The sequence below is a fragment of the Juglans regia genome, chromosome 7, assembly GCF_001411555.2.
Source record: "Juglans regia cultivar Chandler chromosome 7, Walnut 2.0, whole genome shotgun sequence".
NCBI classification, from domain to species: Eukaryota; Viridiplantae; Streptophyta; class Magnoliopsida; order Fagales; family Juglandaceae; genus Juglans; species Juglans regia.
In genome coordinates, this window is record NC_049907.1 from 42743682 (window position 1) to 42758705 (window position 15024).

General features: G+C 33.9%; 2 protein-coding genes across 3 annotated transcripts; both read left to right on the forward strand.

Moving 5' to 3' along the window:
* The first annotated feature begins 3375 nt into the window (after positions 1-3375).
* LOC109005411 (GDSL esterase/lipase 2-like) lies at positions 3376-5753 on the forward strand. Its single transcript, XM_035692093.1, has 5 exons — positions 3376-3740; positions 3844-3965; positions 4742-4972; positions 5093-5339; positions 5424-5753. The coding sequence occupies exons 1-5, from the start codon at positions 3458-3460 to the stop codon at positions 5660-5662; spliced, it is 1122 nt and encodes a 373-aa protein (XP_035547986.1). The 5' UTR covers positions 3376-3457; the 3' UTR covers positions 5663-5753.
* A 1795-nt stretch (positions 5754-7548) lies between these two features.
* On the forward strand, positions 7549-10454 carry LOC109022263 (GDSL esterase/lipase 1-like). Of its 2 annotated transcripts, none has more exons than XM_019005124.2 (5): positions 7549-8010; positions 8195-8316; positions 9352-9576; positions 9680-9935; positions 10063-10454. In XM_019005124.2, exons 1-5 carry the CDS (start codon positions 7758-7760, stop codon positions 10299-10301), a joined length of 1095 nt encoding a protein of 364 aa, XP_018860669.1. In that variant the 5' UTR covers positions 7549-7757; the 3' UTR covers positions 10302-10454. The 2 variants fall into 2 exon arrangements, with proteins under 2 accessions (XP_018860669.1, XP_018860670.1); XM_019005125.2 differs by having other exon boundaries at positions 9370-9576.
* The last annotated feature ends 4570 nt before the right edge of the window (positions 10455-15024 follow it).

The following is a 15024-nucleotide window of genomic DNA, read 5'->3' on the forward strand; positions in this document are numbered from 1 at the left end:
CCCTTGAAGTGGAATCTCCTGAAGATGAATCTCTTGAAGAGAAAATATACCTTAAAATAACGAGATCGTAATATATTATATAAGTACAGGAGAATTATTTGATAAAAATAAAATTGTTGTCGACAACTATATTCATTTAGAGTTGCTATTGATATCACCAGAAATGATAATGAAAATGAACAAAAAGTCGTCGATGAATGTCGACATAGAAATTGATTGGCCAAAAAGTAAAGAATCAATTCATGCCAAATTGATGTTGCTTGCAAAACATGAAGTATTTGGACATGTAGTCCAAATACCTAAGAGTGTGATGTTTGATAGATATAAGTGGGTATTTGTTTGTAAACATAATGAGAAAAATAAAATTGTGAGATACAAAGGCACGACTATTGCATAAAGTTTCTCGTAGAAACCCAGATTGATTATGAAGAAACATATTCCCCTGTAGTGGATGCAATTATATTAAAATTCTTTATTAGCTTGGTAGTCACAGAAAGTTTGGATATGCATTTAATGGATGTTATTACAACATATTTATATGGCTCTCTAGATAATGATATTTCTATAAAAATCCCTTAATGATATAAAATGCATGAAGCATGTAATTCAAAGTCCTGAATTATTTATTCTATTAAGTTACAAAGATTTTTATATGGATTAAAACAATTTAGAGGCATGTGGTATAATCATCTAAGTGAATGTTTAATAAAAGAAGGATTTGAGATTAATCCGATTTACCTGTGTGTTTTCATAAAAAGTAAATTTTAGATTTGCTATTATTACTATATATGTAAATGATTTAAATCTGGTTAGAACTCTAGAAGAGCTGATAAAACCACAAATTATTTAAAAAAGAGTTTGAAAAGGAAGACATTAGAAAAACAAATTGAGCATTTTTCAAATGGAGTTATTGTCCATTAGTCAACATATCCAGAAGATGTCTTGAAGCACTTTTACATGGACAAACCTCATCCTTTGAGTACTCCAATAGTTTGGATACATACATAAAACGAGTCGTTCAATTCAAATGAGATGATTTGTGTTTTATTTATGTATCCAAACTAGCCCGTGTTCACATTTCAAGACGTCACTAAATGTTCTAAGAATCTTCCAATAAGCATTTTGTAACACAAAGTAAGAAAAAATAAGGATTCTCCCTTTGAGGGGAGAGACATCCAAAAGAAAGGTAGAAGAATAAAGTTTTGTAATAATATTCAGGATGAAAATAACACTATATGAGTATTGGTAGTGGTTTCTCCATCTCCATCTTTATCTTTAAATTCATCTATATTGACTTATGCATCTCTAAATTTTTGCATAGCTATAAATAGTACTTCTTCAAATTTAAAGAAGTACTATTCATTCTTCAAACATTATTTTACTATTTTTTTCTCTCTCCTTCCCATTAAAATCAACTTTGTAGAATTTATATTAAGATTATTTTGATACATAAAATTTGTATTTAGTTGATAATACAAAATGGATGTTAATTGTAAAATATATATAAAAAAATAATTTTAGGAAACAAATAAAATATAAAAAAATAATAATATTTTATTATTATTTGATTCAAAGATGCATAAATCAATATGGGAGTTTTTTTTCATATGCAAAATCATTCTTTAAAAAAGATGATTTTGCATATGAAGATGTATAAACCACTACCAATTGGATGCATAACAAACTGTAAAACAACTAACCCGTGGGTCCCACTGCAAAATATTTTGATATCCATTAATTATAATATTCGGTAATTAAAATATGCAATAAGGAAATACAATATAAACTTCTATAAGCCCCTTCGTAAGAGCATCCTCATTGGCTTGGCCAAATGAGGAGGTTGGCTAAAATTTGCATAATTGATGTAAAAAACATCCCACATTAAATTAGGCAAATCTAAAATAATTTAGATTTTTGCTACAGTGGTTGGCCAAATATGGAGAACTACAATTGATTCACCAAATATTAAAATATTAATTTCTCACTCCAAACAAACATTAAAATATTAGTTTTTCACTTCAAGAAAAAATACTATTTGGTTTGTAATTAAAAAATTTAGATAGAATTTTAAATGAGTTTAATCAAATATTTTTTTTTATTAGCATTAAATAACTTTTGAAAATATGATTTTTTTTAATATTAATTTAATTAGAATATAATTATTATTAACATTTAATTGGTAGAGATACAAAATGTGATAAAAGTAAATTAAATAAAAAAGTTATTAAATTAATAATATTTTATTATTATATAAAAAGTGAATGGATAATCCAATATGGAAGTTGAATTTAAATAAAATAGACAAATATAAAAAAGTGTTATATTGGTTAAATTTTAAAGATGAATTTGATCAAGCCAATAAGCATACTCTAACACTCCAACTCTGGTGTTATCTCAGCCCTTGATCATCCAATAACATTACACGAGTATTGTCCCTTATACGGATGCATAACAAACTGTAAACTGACTATTGACCCATGGGTCCCACTACAGAATATTTTGATATCAATTAATTAAAATATTCGATAATTAAAATATGCAATAAGGAAATACAATATAAACTCTGGCGTAACACTACAAAAAAAAAAAAAAAATAGATGCCCATTCGTAACACTGCAACTATGGCGTTATCTCAGCCCTTTATCCAATCGACGGTCCGCATCAAACATTGGTTCTCTCTATCACTCGATCACTTTCCTAGGGTAAAGTCTAGACCAGTAACGCATTCAAAGTAGTAAATAAGGATTAATTGAGAACCATATCCTGGATTATATTCTTAGTACATCTGCCCTAGATCTGTGGAAATGCTTTTCAAAGTTTTTCAATTTTGGTTGATGCAAACAGGAATGATAAATGAGAAGTGTTATAGTCAAAAATATAAAGAGATTTTATAAAAGTAAATCTATAAACTGATATGACTTTATATAATATAATAAAAATAATTTTATAATCTAATATATCACATTAAATCACGTCAGTTTATAAGTTTATTTTTATAGAATCTTTTTATTATTAAAACATGATTTCTTACTGTAAATATCTTCATGTGTGGACATGGAGCGGATAGTGTTGGAATATCACGCTGAAGTCTACATGGAATGGAGATAAGATACTTTGAGTAATTGATATAAAGATGATCAGCATTAGTACACCTCAAAAAAATAAAATATCAAGCATCTGCTCAGCAGCCAGGAATATTCAAAATAAGAAACGTCGTTGCCTACCTAACCCCCGGCCCTGAACGCCATAAAAATACTTAATTTGGTCCAATAGTTTGAATAATCGTCGGTCCGAGATCTGAAAAAGATGTTAAAAACCGAAATGTCTTGAAATTAAACAGATCAAGAAATGCAGAGACCATGCATGATCTCCTTCACCTAAACAAAGCACCCTATAAATAAATCAAAGCTGAGACTAATTAAAGAAGTTAACAAAACACAAGGTGAACAAGATATTTATGAACATGATGATGAGTTCGAGGATTCGTATCTGTTTCTTGGTTTTCATGTGTGCGAGCCTTAGTATCATACCAACCCCAAGCCTTGGTCACAGTCACATATGCCTGCCGAATGACCATGTTGCCCAATTCATCTTCGGAGATTCTCTTTTTGATGCAGGAAACAATAACTACATCAACACCACGTACCAGTTCCGGGCAAATGTTTATCCCTATGGGGAAACCTTCTTTAACTACCCAACTGGGAGATTTTCTGATGGCCGTACAATTCCAGATTTCATAGGTAAAATATACACGCACACTCATCATGCCATTGTTTTCTTTTCTTTAGAACCTGAAGTCTGTTTCTGTCGGCTAAGTTTTGAAAGCATGCACTGACGTTGCAGCTGAGTTTGCGAAGTTGCCATTGATTCCGGCGTACCTACATCCTGGTTATAAGCGATATGCAGATGGGGCTAACTTTGCATCTGCCGGAGCTGGTGCTCTGGTCGGAACTCATCTAGGATCGGTATATATGCTTCTACCTGATCATTGAATTTCAATATTAGGCTTCTCGGTATGCAATTGAAATACAACTAACTATAGCATAGATAGCAGCCTCGTTTGTTTTCACAAATCTTCTCAACTCAATTCCATTCATCTCATTTCATTTAATCATTATAATTTTTTTAAATTTTCGTATAAAATAAAATAAACATTTCAATTTTTTTAAATCTTAAAATAAAAATAATATTAAAAATATATATTTTATTAATATTTTATTCAATTTTTTAATTTTAATCTCAACTTATGATCTTATTTCATCTATAAAAACAAACGAGTGATCTTGTACGTACCGAACCACTAGAAACTTCTTTTTTGTCTCATTATATTTCATGTTTTCCTTCTCTTTCAATTTTGTTGCATTTACAATTTACAAACTCTTTCAAAAGATCGTAATTATAGTCCTCGTATGCTATTGTTTTGTTTGTTCTTGAATATTTAGCTCACGAAATATAAGCCGTACGTCTGATCTTCTTATCATCCCTGCATCTTATTTTCCGAAAGGAAATTACTATCTAATAACTCTTGTACAACTAAAACTGAAATTTATTTTTGATGAAGTAGCATGCAGCTCGTAGTCGTTAATCGTAAAATTGGTTGTAAAAGAATTGTGGGATGTATCATTATCATTTCTTGAAATAGATTGCGTTCCTATGACATAAATACAGCCTTATATGATGACATTGTTGAGATTTACTTGAGTTTTATTCTTCTTCTTTTTCTCTCCCTTGTAATTAATAGGTGATAGACCTGCACACACAACTCAGTAATTTCAAGAGAATGAAGACGCTATTGAAGAAAGAGATAGGTGAAGCAGAAGCCAAGACATTGGTGTCAAGAGCTATTTACATAACCACCGTCGGAACCAACGATTACGTAGCCCCTTATACTGCAAACTCAAGCTTGTTTCAATCCTACTCTCCAGAAGAGTATGTAGATATGGTTATTGGCAACTTGACAACTGTAATCAAAGTAACAACACTTACATTATTCGTACCCGATATTTGAAATAAAAATTGTTTTATATTATTCTCTCTCTCTTTTTCGATTATTAACTCGGCCACAAACATTCTTTGATGATTTCTTATATAGGGAATACACAAGGAAGGAGGAAGGAAATTTGCGTTTATAAACTCGGCGCCATTGGGTTGCTTACCATTGTTAAAGGTAATAAACGCAGGTGAATGCGTGGAGAAAATTACAGCACTGGTAAAACTGCACAACAAAGCACTTCCACATGTCCTCCAGGAGCTAGAGAGCCAGCTGAAAGGATTCAAATACTCAATTACAGATTTCTACAGTATAGTCAGTGAAATAATGAATAACCCTATAAAATATGGTATGTCATGATGGCTATTCAATTTCATAGTACTGCAGGGTGCAATTTATAATTATTTACCAATTCTGGTTTTATTTTGTGAAGGTTTCAAGGAAGGGAAGGCGGCATGCTGTGGATCTGGTCCATACAGAGGAGTTAACAGTTGTGGAGGGAAGAGATCCGTCAAAGTGTATGAATTATGTGAAAAAGTCAGTGACTATGTGTTCTTTGACACTGGCCATCCTACTGAAAGGGCCAGCTTGCTAATAGCCAAGTCGATGTGGAGTGGAAACCTAAGTGTTACATGGCCTTACAATGTAAAAGCACTTGTTGAGCAGAGGTGAAATGAAGATTTTCTTTAGCCATCTGTTCAATTTGCCAAACTCACATTGTTCACCAAATAAACGAGTTTTCATTTTCATAAACGAGTTTTCATTTTCTTCTTTCTCGATGTTAGTGTTTGCGATAATCTAAATATGCTCATCAGGGTTTTCGAAGTTGAATTGAAGTAATAAGGTTGAATTGTTCTTGCACTGTTTCCTTTTCTTACTATTCCTTGATAGAGAGATCAGGGAAGGCACATCAAATAGAGAAGGACCATCAATTCCTAAATCTCCGCCATTAGAATGAGCCCTGAGAATTTTCCTATTTCTTTTGAAGTTGCTTCACCCATTTCTAATTCCTAGTTCTCTGCCAACCTCATTCTACGTTGATAGAGCAAGTTTGAGAAAATACGCAGGATTTAGGTTCTGCTAGTATCATTATTTTGCAAGCACCACCGAAACATCAGTCTATGGAATAGAGCAGTTTTAAGTGACTACAAGATATAGTTAGTCAAAATGAATAAATCTATTTGTAAGTCTCTTTATCAATATACGAAATACATCAGGGATGCCGCAGGCTTAAACATCAGCTTACACATAAGAATAATTAGTACTTTAATTTTTTTATATTAATATAGTGTCCCATTATACACAACTTGTAAATAATATAATGCAATTGAAAATGTCGGTCAAAAGCAGGAAACTATTAAACAACCTCTGAAAAAGGGTTGTATAAGAAACCAACAAACGACCTAGACCGAATCAGATCATCCGCCGGAGCTCAAAATCGGGCGAAATCGGTAGAGAACCGGTCGGCGTGCGGCAAAAAATAGAGAAAACCGATATCAACCTGTTCGGCGCCAATTCGAATCACTGAACCAACCGATTAAAGAAATTATATAATTTTTTATATATATTATGTACTCAAAACGACGTCATTCTACTTAAGTTTAAGTGGAACGACGTTGTTTTAAACCTGTAGTTGTGTTTTAAACCAAACGACGTCGTTTTATTCATAACGTATTAAACAAAATTTAAGTAAAACGACGTTGTTTGGTTTAAACCAAATGGCGTCGTTTTGAAATAAGATTATTTTCTTCCTCACTTCTTCTTCCCCAATTTACTTAACCAAATGGCGTCGTTTTGAAATAAGGTCGTTTGCTTCCTCACTTCTTCTTTCTTGATTCACTTCTCAGTTCTCATCGTCTCGTTCTTTCTCCTCTGCAACACTCTTTCTCTCTACTCTCTCAGACAATGCTCGATGAATCGACTGTGAACTTCTAGAGAATTGCTGGCGTCGAGTCGGCCAATGTTTCTCCTCTCTATCGACTAGTTTCAGCCGATTTTCTCTCTCAAAAATGAAGCATCGGTTGGCGTCAGTTTTACTTAAAAGTCGTGTCGAATGGATCGATTTTCACTCCTACTCTGAAATAGTCAAATCAAGGCTCATTCCAAACAGCTTGTAGAGATGTAAAGATGCCAACCTAATGTCTATAAAAACCAGCTTACGATTTTTTTTTTTTACCAAAAAAAAAGTTGGTGATTTTGGAAATATCATCCTAAAAAATATGATGGGTAGATTGCTATGAGAAAATAAAATCGTAATGTGATTTAGAAATATCATAGCTAAAAATGATGATAGGTAGATTATTGTTTTAGGCCTGCACAACGGCCCACGGCCCACACACCCTCTTTGATAGGTAGATTTGTGTGGACCTGCATGGTTAAACCGTTAAAACGAGATACGTAAAAGTCAATATTATCTGCCTTTCTTGCCTCGTGCGTCAGGTAACAGGAAGTAGCTCCACGGCCCACGCCCTCCTCGTACTCCTTTTGCTTGCTGAGGAATTCTATCAATCCTTTCATATACATATATATTTTATAAAATGCAAGGCGTGGAGTACTGAATAGTGAAAGAATTTTTCTTGCTTTATTCTCCATTGTCCAATGCGGACCACGTTTATGGGCCAGATAGTGTTGACCCTCGTCTTCATAATGGTGGATTCCCACCCGTGTTGCACATTGGGACTACTGCAGAAAAAGAATCTCCCGTGAAGTGGAATCCAAGCAGGGCGCCAGTGCAAGAGACGAGGTGAAAGCTAAGAAATATTGGCTCATGGCGGATCTGGGCCACCTTTTCTGTGTTTTAGTGAGCCTTCTCCACTCAGGCAGCTGCAATGATCAGCCCAAGGCACAGGGAGAACACAAGACGTTGTTTGTGTTCGGCGACTCCCTTTTTGATCCAGGCAACAACCAGTACCTCAATGATAGCGTAGAAGGGGGAGCACTTCCATGGCCATATGGGGAAACCTACTTCGGTCATTCCACTGGGAGACTCTCCGATGGCCGTCTAGTTCCCGATTTCGTTGGTAACGACCACATATCTCACTCTCTCTCACAGATGCTCTAATTGCAGGGGCTTCAAACCGTGTCTGTGAAATGCGTGTGGATCTCAACGTAATCTATTAGTTGATTTGTTTGCTTGAAAATCCTAGATAGGGCTCTAAGTGATAGACCTTGATTGTAACTCTCTAATATGGGAAATGGCTGCAGCTCAGTTCGCGAAGTTGCCTATACTTCCACCGTACCTGCAACCAATCACACATCGATTCACTGATGGGGCCAACTTTGCTTCAGCTGGAGGAGGTGTTCTCGTTCAAACCCACCCTGGAACGGTAGGTGTTCATTTTCCAATGTACGACTTGTTTTTGGATTAAGACTTGATAGAATGGTGCTCCTAGAAATAAGGGGGGAATGGCATCAATTGGTCGAAATGAAAAATTACAGAAAGGCGAATCTTTTTCTCATGGCATGTTGCCTCGAAAGAAATTTTGGCTTCGTAGATGCTTGCAGCTTTTTGCTACTTATTAAAACTATGAAATGAATGTAAACGTAAGCACTCTGAATGTTTGATAAGAAGCTAAACATACATCTGAATGAAAACATACTTATTAAAACTCTCACGCTTTGCGACTTTTAAGTGTTGAATGCACATTTCATGGATAAAAATTATACAAATTGAATTGCTTTCTATTTTGTAGTTAGATAAATCATAACTTTCTTGTTGTCATCTGATTGTTGAGGACTTCTCTCTCGAATGCTCTGTTTGAAGTTTTTCATTATTTTTTGGCTTGTTTGTGTGGAGCCTGATTTTGTTTGTGTGCGGCCCAACTTGATAACTGACCCGACAAGAATTCGTTTGCCTTTTTTTTTTGGAGAATTTTCAATGAGGCTTGGGCCATGGAGCGCAATCTTGGGCCAATAGGCTCTTGAACTGACCCGACTAGCTGATTAGGGTTTACCATATATTATATTAAACTCTTGTATGACCGCTAATTAAGGTTTTACTCTATAATCCACTATTCTTGTACGGCCGCACTGTGTATTGGACTATCATCTGAAATAAAATCTTTTGTAGTTCCGTGAGCGTAGGCACGTTGTCGAACCACGTAGATCTTGTGTATCGTGTATGATTGATTTCGTTTTTGCTTTACTTTTTCTCTTATTGTTCCCAACAACTATCTTCTGATCCAATAATGAAGCACTTGTGCAAAATAAGATTTTACTTTTAGTGGTTAAGGCTGTGTTTGGTAAGTGAAGTAGTCTAAGTCACTATTATTTACAAATTATTCAATACTTTTTCACTACAATTCACAGATCATTTGAGATCATCATAACATCCAAACGTAGATTGACCTTCTTTATTTTAGATAAGTCTCCCAATGCAGCTAAGCTATTTCAAGGCTGTAGTGAAGTCACTGAGGCAGAAACTGGGTGATGTAGCAGCCAAGAAGTTGCTGATGAAAGCTGTATACTTGTTTAGCATTGGAGGAAACGATTACTTTAGCTTTTACACACATTACCCAAATGCTACTCAGCCGTATCGAAGACAATATGTGGGTATGGTGATCGGCAACCTGACTAGTGTGCTCAAAGTAAGTTCACTTTTGAGAAATTAAATTTGTGCAAGTATTGTACTACGCAGGCATCATTTAACAATTTGGTCTATCTTAATTTTTAACAATTTCCTTTGAGCAGGAAATATATGGTTTAGGAGGAAGAAAAATCGCATTTCAGAATGCAGGGCCTTTGGGTTGCCTACCGGCCATGAAGGCAAGGGATCCCCAACTTGGTAGTGAATGTGCTGAAGAACCCTCGGCTCTAGCGAGGCTGCACAACAGAGCTCTAGCCAATGCGCTAAAAAAGCTGGAGAACAAATTACCGGGATTCAAATATTCCATATTTGATTACTACAGTGCCCTTGGAGACAGGGTGCAAAACCCTTCAAAATATGGTAGGCTTTGAGCACCATCCCCTCTATATGCTTGTGCCTATAGAGCTCACCATCCCCTCTATATGCTTGTGCCTATAGAGCTAGATTTACGCTAATTTTTTTTGCAACTCTTATCATTGTTTTTCAGGCTTCAAGAATGGAAAGGCTGCGTGTTGTGGCAGTGGAGCGTACAAGGGACAGAATTGTGGAGGAGGAAGAAATGGAACAGAACCATACGAATTATGCAGTAATCCTAGCGAGTATGTGTGGTTTGATGGTGGCCATACCACTGAAAGAGCTAACCGGCAGTTAGCAGAGCTGATATGGAGTGGAGGACCACGTTTCTCGGGGCCGTACAATGTGAAACAGCTATTCGAGCATCCATGAGAAAGTACCATATTGTGACTAGTCCTTTCTTATGATGATGTTTAAGGAAGTTGCAGTCATAGGGCCCTGTGAACCAAAACCACAAAACATCTGTATTTTGCCTTAACCTTACTAATGTTTTCATCAGATTATGAATTAGGGGTTGGTTGTTAAGTTTGTGGCTAATCTTAGCTATGTCACTATTAGCAAATATATGTTCAATTAAATATAAATTATTAAATTTATCTCTTCTCATCAACTTTGATTTTTGGGACAAGTGGCGAAATCACATAGTATCGTAACAAAGGTTTTAAGTTTGAACTATAACTCTACACTTCACCTCATATTTAAATATTCCATATGTTTGGTTCAGGAAAAGTCTGACCTATACGTGAGGGAGAGTGATAAGATAAATATGAATTATTAAAGTTACCTCTTCACATTAATTTAAACTTTTGTGACAAATTGCATTTCTTAGACGCAATTCTCTCCAAAAATCTAGTAATGGAAGGGAACAAGAAAATTATGGGAAACTTTACACTTCGTTGCATCAGAACCGTCAAGTACTTCTTCCATTTATATCAAGAATTACAAAAGGATTTAGCCAGCAATATCCTGCTTAAGCAAACTCTTAAATACACAATAATAGTAATAATGATAAAATAAAAAGTCAAATATTCACGTGATATATCCATCACGTGGTGCAAATAACTCTTCGGATTCGAGTAAGTGACTAATGAGACTATGAGAGCACATGGTGGTCCTGTTATTGTGATACATCCATCATCACAGTCCCATTTTCACGCACTGACTCGTTATTGTGGCATATGCGAATTATTACTGTTCATATTGTATCCTGTTAACTGTTTTTTAAATTTCTTTTTTTCTTTTCCTCAATACTTTACCGTTTATAGATACTGTTTACGAATAATACTTTTTTTCTCATCTTAATTGTTGTGAAACGATAAATTTTAAGTGGATTTTGTGACGGAGTTTTTTTTTTTATTTTTTTAACCCACTTTGGTGCCTGAAAATAAAAACAAAAATAAAATTAATTAAAATTAAAAAAAAAAAAAAAAAAACTAATTTTTGACTCCCTTGCGTTATCTTTCATGCTAAACTTCAGAATGCGTAGATTAGAGATGTTGAGCAAAGCAAATCTTATAATATTTGGTAGGTATTTAGCTCCGTTTATATTTAGAAATGAGTTGAAAAGAGTTAAAATAATTTTAGATTAGTTAAATAAAATATTATTATTATTTTGACTTTGAGATTTAAAAAAATTAAATTATTTATTATATTTTATATAAAAATTTAAAATAATTATAATGATAAGATGAGATGAATTTTTAATCCAAACCAGAGTTTAATATTCTTGAAATTTTTAAATAAATAAATCGTCAATAATTTTAGACAAGAATCATTTGGTTTGGGCTACTTTGAAGTGGGCCCATGTTTCGTTGGGCAAAATAAATCAGGCATTGATCTAACACAATAACAATTAATACATCCAAATTTCCAATACATGACCCACTCAATCTATCACGTCCCTGCAGTTCATTTTCATTTGTTGTCTTTCTTGTGTTTCTCCAGATAAACCTTAATTAAATTGGTAGTAAGCTATTTTGAAAATAGTGATATGGGTATAAACAACTAAATCAACATGATTTCCTGCTACTAATTTTTCAGTGTGTGTATAAATTTGGAGGAAGTAAGTAAATTTGGGTTCCAAAACTTGGGGCCAATAGGATGTATATATATAAAGGTTGCGCCCTTGAGCCTACAGTCATATATAGCCGAAATGAACAACATATATAGCCCTGTCCTATCTCCTCAAACGCAGCTAGCTACCTGGAAATAGAACCGAAAACTCTCGACTCCAAACTACGCTCATTCTACGACTTTGGGTTTGGCCCAGATTTTAATGTCCATGCCTAACTAATACAGTAGTTGTGTTTGTTGTACCAAACCGTGTCTACTTGAGAAGCATAAACTTAAAAAACACAATAATGTTGTACACAATTATGTGACGTGTCTGTACAATCATGTCCTCCCCCTTATATTCTTATGGCTGGTTTGAATTCAGATTATTAGAATATTATTTTTTAATATTATTATTATTTTAAAATTTAAAAAAATTAAATTATTTATTATATTTTATATAAAAATTTAAAAAAATTATAATAATAAGATAAGATCAAGCACATTATGAATCTAAACGAGACCTTAATATGACAAAATAAGGAACACAAGGGCCTTAAGAAAAAGATGTTGCTCTTCGTTTAGTCCACAAGAAAAATATTGAAATGTCATGGTGTCTGCCATACGAAAGAGGACAGGCGAAAGCAACAAGTGAGGCCGAGGGCCAGCGAAGGTAGCGTACGAGCAAATTACAACTACTCCACCCTCAAATTTCCAACCAATGTACAGTATTTTTCAATCCATGAAAAAGACAAAAGAGTATGAGCAAGTGGAGCAGAAGTTTCGGTCGTGTAATTATTTGTAACGCCAACATAAAGACTTAGACCACAAATTAATCAACGCGGAAGATTGGTTTTGTTGCTATGTACATAAAAAGGACCTTGAGGAGTTGGGGATAAAAGAGAATATTAAAAACATTGGTGGCAGTTTCTACGCCGCAAAAGTGGCAAGGGAGGATGAAGAAAAGGAGACTCGTGGTTTTAACTTTTACTTTATGAAGAGATGATTGAAAGTGGTATTATTCTGATAAGGTAGAGAAAGGTAAGCTGCAAAATTCTCTAGAGCTGTGGGTATCGAATCGAATCCAAGAAGTTTAAGGCCAGGCGCTTTGAGATCGAGATTGATTAGAATCATTTAAAAGGGATTCTTTGACAATTTTTACGCCACCATTTTGTGATCTCCACGTTCTCAATTATTGGGCTCTCTCTCTCTCTCTCTCTAGACTTACTTATCCTTTCAACTCTCTGTCTTTTCAGTACGTAAGACAATCTCACGGGATCCGAGTCAGGAAAGCAACTCGCTGCCCTGCCCATCATATGTTTGCTGATGTTGTCGTTGGATCTAACGAAACGCATTTTATGCCAAACAATTAATAATAATAAAAATAAATATTACCAATTTACTCGCTTCCTCATATTGTTACAAAATATTATTTATTATTATTTTAGTCATTATTCCCTCTACATATTACTATAAACATATTGAGTTATCACAAGTCTTATATCAATTATTGAGTATTTTGATTTATTAACAAAATTTATATAAAAAAGTGAATGTTATAAGATTTATTTTATATGTCATGTTTCTCATCAGATTTTTTTTCTTAAATTGGTATAGTAAAATATTTATATAGTATAATTTAATTTGAAAGAGCCATCTTATAAATATTATATTATTATTTAATTGATGTGGTCTTGTAAATGATGTGCACTGTAGACTTAAAGATTGAATAACTCGTTTCTTATACGATATATTTATCAAAATTTTAATAACAATTATTAGTTGCCACGTGTTTGTTACGACTAGCGAGTTTTATTATGGTTTTACCCTCGGATTCTCCATCATGGTAAATGATTGTTTTGACCTGTGGAAGACACAAGGCCGCGTGGGCGTGGCGTTGATGTCGGGACTCGGCTCAAGGAAATGAGGTACCCTGCACAAGTCCAATAACGTGGGTGGGTGAAGATGAAACGTCCACGTCATTATGCCAGTTGTCTCCAGCTACGTTTAGGCTCTAGCCACGTTGAATAATCTCAGACCAGTGACGGAGGGCAGCCGCCTGCCAACTGGCGCCATCCTTCTCCATTCTTTCCACAGCCGTACGATCACGGCTTGTAATCCCTTCTTTTCTCGCTCTATTGAACTACTGAAAGACAGAATGTCATGAAGGACAGGGCTGCCCCACGTAAGGGTGTTAAATTTCGTCCTCCACAAAGGGGATGGATCAGTCTACCTCAATTAATTATCTTCTATTTAAAAAAATAAAAAACTACTATAAATATAAATAAATTATATAAAATAAATTTATAAATTAATATAATTTCATAAAATCTTTTAAATTTATTTTATAATAAAAATAATTTTATAATATGACGTATTATATTAAGTCATACTAATTTATAAATTTATTTTTATATAATTAATTTATATAAAAATAATGTAACATGTCGTACAAGTACATTTTGAATGCTTGCAAACAAGACCTTTCTAATATGTTTTTATATTGCAAAGCCACATAATGATGAAGCAAAGCCTTATGTTACTATGTATTGCAACATTATTATTTCTTATGGTACTCATTTTTACTATTCTTTGTTTGGTACGTTTCTTAAATGGTTTCAAACGTACTTTTACAGAAAGTATGGTATTGGTACATATAGAAAGTCATACCTTATATCAACTTGTTTATTGCATCGGATTATAGTGTGAAAATTGGAAGGTGTTCATACGTATTTGACCAAATCACATATGTTATAATTAAATAAATTTTAAACTTTATGAAAAATAGTAGGACAGATAATCTTTATTTACAAATAATCCTCTGCAAAAATATAGGATAGATAAATAAAATTTTGGATGATGTCCCGTTTCGGGTCGGGCGAAAAGTGCTAGAGACTATACATTATAAATACTAACATTTGGAAGGCTTGATTTGTAAAATTAAGAAGAAAAAAAATTAAAAAATTTTATAATTTGACACGTGAAATTCTAAAATTTGTCTGCATTGTATTGCTTGTGAATGGTGATAACTTTTTCTTCGCAC